The sequence below is a fragment of the Drosophila mauritiana genome, chromosome 3R (genome assembly GCF_004382145.1).
Source record: "Drosophila mauritiana strain mau12 chromosome 3R, ASM438214v1, whole genome shotgun sequence".
Lineage (NCBI taxonomy): Eukaryota > Metazoa > Arthropoda > Insecta > Diptera > Drosophilidae > Drosophila > Drosophila mauritiana.
Window position 1 is genome coordinate 24,384,159 of NC_046670.1, and position 2,695 is coordinate 24,386,853.

General features: G+C 40.6%; 2 protein-coding genes across 2 annotated transcripts; both read right to left on the reverse strand.

Moving 5' to 3' along the window:
• Positions 1 to 781: 781 nt before the first annotated feature.
• Positions 782 to 1,396, reverse strand: LOC117145587. Its single transcript, XM_033311295.1, has 2 exons — positions 1,183 to 1,396; positions 782 to 1,130 (listed from the first exon to the last, which is right to left on the reverse strand). Exons 1-2 carry the CDS (start codon positions 1,382 to 1,384, stop codon positions 997 to 999), a joined length of 336 nt encoding a protein of 111 aa, XP_033167186.1. The 5' UTR covers positions 1,385 to 1,396; the 3' UTR covers positions 782 to 996.
• Positions 1,397 to 1,486: 90 nt separating this feature from the next.
• LOC117145586 (cell wall protein DAN4) lies at positions 1,487 to 2,343 on the reverse strand. Its single transcript, XM_033311294.1, has 2 exons — positions 2,066 to 2,343; positions 1,487 to 1,825 (listed from the first exon to the last, which is right to left on the reverse strand). Exons 1-2 carry the CDS (start codon positions 2,312 to 2,314, stop codon positions 1,610 to 1,612), a joined length of 465 nt encoding a protein of 154 aa, XP_033167185.1. The 5' UTR covers positions 2,315 to 2,343; the 3' UTR covers positions 1,487 to 1,609.
• Positions 2,344 to 2,695: the final 352 nt, after the last annotated feature.

Consider the following 2,695-nt stretch of genomic DNA (forward strand, 5'->3'; position numbering starts at 1 on the left):
ACTTCACTTCACTTCACTTCCACTCCACACAACTCAACTGAGCTCAGCTCAGCTCAACTCTCAACTCGTTTCGGTATGCCGCCCTTTTTGCCAAGACTTTGCGGGCCAAGAAAGAAGGCTGCCAAAAAAAGTGTGTATAAAATAATAGGAAAACATGGCAAAGGACAGCCGGAGTGGAAGCCTGTGCGAATTAGTTGCACCAAAGTGTTTTCCGTTTTTAATATTCCCACCGACTTGGGAGAAAGTTGCAGAAGGAGCAGAAAAGCGAACATCGAGCATCCCGGCCACTTAGGACACTCTTGGCCACGGCTCGTCGCTTTTTAGCCGCATTGGTCACTGGCTCGTTGGCTCGCTGGCTGGCTGGCTCACTTGCTCAATTTCCGCTTTTAATTAAATGAACATTAGGCCAAAAGACTGAGCCCACAAAAAAGCCACCAACCACCTGATGGCATGAATGCCACGAGCTGCATTTTACATTTGCAGGCGTTGGCCAAATTGCGCGTAAATTGCATGCAGTTAGTTTTAAAATTTAAAATTAATTTTTAGCTGGTATTTGCCGGGCTGAACTGCTGGCCTTGTTTGCCCGTATTTGTTTGTGCTTTAATAGCTGTTAATATTTATGAACCAAAAGTTCAAACAACAAACAACGGAATAGAGCCAACTGTTGTCGATATTTAACGATGCATTCGGCGGGCGAATTTGTGTGCTGCGAGAACTGGCTTTATATTGGATGCCAGCCAAAAGGGCCTAAACAAACAGCAGGCGTGAATTGGCTCGTAATTATTCAATAACAGTTTATTTAAAACACACCATTAGGGCTTCATTGATGTAGTCACTACAATTTAATAGCTGATCTACCTTTTCAGACCTATAACATTTTGAAAATTAATTAACAGAATGGTATTATTTACTAGGAATTTCATGTTTTTTTCCCTCAATTAATTACATTTTACGAACTATATTAATTATGAAATGAAGGCAGGCAAAAAAAAGTTGTCAAACGTTTTGCACCGGGTTATATTTTGCTTCTCTGGCGTAGTACCAAATGCACAACAAGATAAGGCAATCCAAGGCGACTAACAACTTCAGTAAGTTCATCTGCAGCAATTGCATGCGCACCACTTCAAAATCTGAAGAGCAATCCATTAGATATATCTTATATATTCTGTAAATCGAACTTACCATCTTCCTGCTGTTGTGCCTGCAACAATCTAAGTTGAAGTTCGGGCAGCAATTGATCGAATTCTTTGTCAATAGTCATCCTGAAAGTCACAAGGCCAGCGGATGCATCAAGAGGAATATTTCCAGCAGGAGCTGGCAGGACGAAATCCGGATATTGGATAGTTAGAAACAGGATACAAAGGCAGTTCCTAAGTGGAGACATTATCGATCAGACTCCTATGAGCGAAGAACTCTTTATGAATGTCTCCTTAACGAGGTTCCCCAACATTTGCGTAAATATCAAAATAATGAAAAAAAAACTGCGTAGGAGCGTGGCTGGTACTTATATTTACATTCTCATTGTTTAAATACCCCAGACAAAAAGCAGCTGGGAAACAAACAATGACGAGCAATATCCGATGCGAAGGTTAGGCGACAGAATTTCTCCTCATGGCGGCGAAGTACTCGTGGATGAATCTGTTGTGGTTGTTTCCACCGGCGATTCGGTTCTGGATTCCGTTGTTGTAAACGTCGTCGTTCTAGTCGTTGTGGTTTCTTGCGATGGCGACGTTGACTCGGTTGTAATAGGCGCTGTATTTGCAGATGGCGGTGATTCGGCTCCATTATCACCGGTACCAAAACTGCCCATGAGGCCCAAAACTCCCTGTATAAGAAAAAATAAGTATCACTACAGACAGCAGTTAAAAGCATAATTCTAGAACCAACAAACTTATACAATACTTTGTACAATATTTGGATTTCGACAACTTTTCAGACTAAGTTCTATTTGCAGCGACACAAAATCTGCTAACAAAACGTTTAAAAACAAATGATTGTTTTCGAGAACAAAGGTGATAATCTTTCCTCTATATATCTTTCCTCTATATATATAGCCTTGACTTACCTTTGAAAATTCATCCCATATACTTTGAATAACGTCAACAGCTACTTTAACCGGAGTAAAAATTCCAGACGCTGGCAATGTATTTTGGGAGGTTTTGTTCTGGCTGCTGTTATCCGAGTCTTCGAGTCCAAAGATATCGCTCAGAAAGCCGTTTCCAGATGAATCCCCTCGGGGGGCAATCTTGTCGAGAAAAATGCCATGGGCACTGGCCAGGCAGCCGAGGAGGCACAACCAGATTAGCAGTTTCATGACGTTATATGGATGGATTGGTTTTCTTCTATCCTACACCAACAAGCAGATGTGATCAAATGTCTAACAAGATGCGGATACATTTCGTTTTTGACGACTGCTCTCGAGCTGATTATTCTCAATGACCCTGAATAAAATTAAATAAACGGCTGTACAAATATCTGAAAAGACCTGACATCATTTGCCTCAGGTGTGACTGACTCATGAATGAACCGTGTCGAGACATAAGTAGACTTAGAAATGTATTTAAATTATAGCATGAACGTGATCAAACATACTCTTATATGCGGAAAAAACTAACAACATGTATATGTTAATAATATAGCTATTAGGTACTAAACTTTATTATCTTGAGTTGTTCTCGGCTCAGAAGATTTGTTT

Excerpts from the sequence above, each read along its gene's own strand:
- LOC117145587 (XM_033311295.1), bottom strand. The coding sequence starts at position 1,384 with ATGTCTCCACTTAGGAACTGCCTTTGTATCCTGTTTCTAACTATCCAA. Across the intron at positions 1,131-1,182 it reads GGCACAACAGCAGGAAGATG|ATTTTGAAGTGGTGCGCATG; the intron begins GTAAGTTCGATT and ends ATTGCTCTTCAG.
- LOC117145586 (XM_033311294.1), bottom strand. The coding sequence starts at position 2,314 with ATGAAACTGCTAATCTGGTTGTGCCTCCTCGGCTGCCTGGCCAGTGCC. Across the intron at positions 1,826-2,065 it reads TATGGGATGAATTTTCAAAG|GGAGTTTTGGGCCTCATGGG; the intron begins GTAAGTCAAGGC and ends TTTCTTATACAG.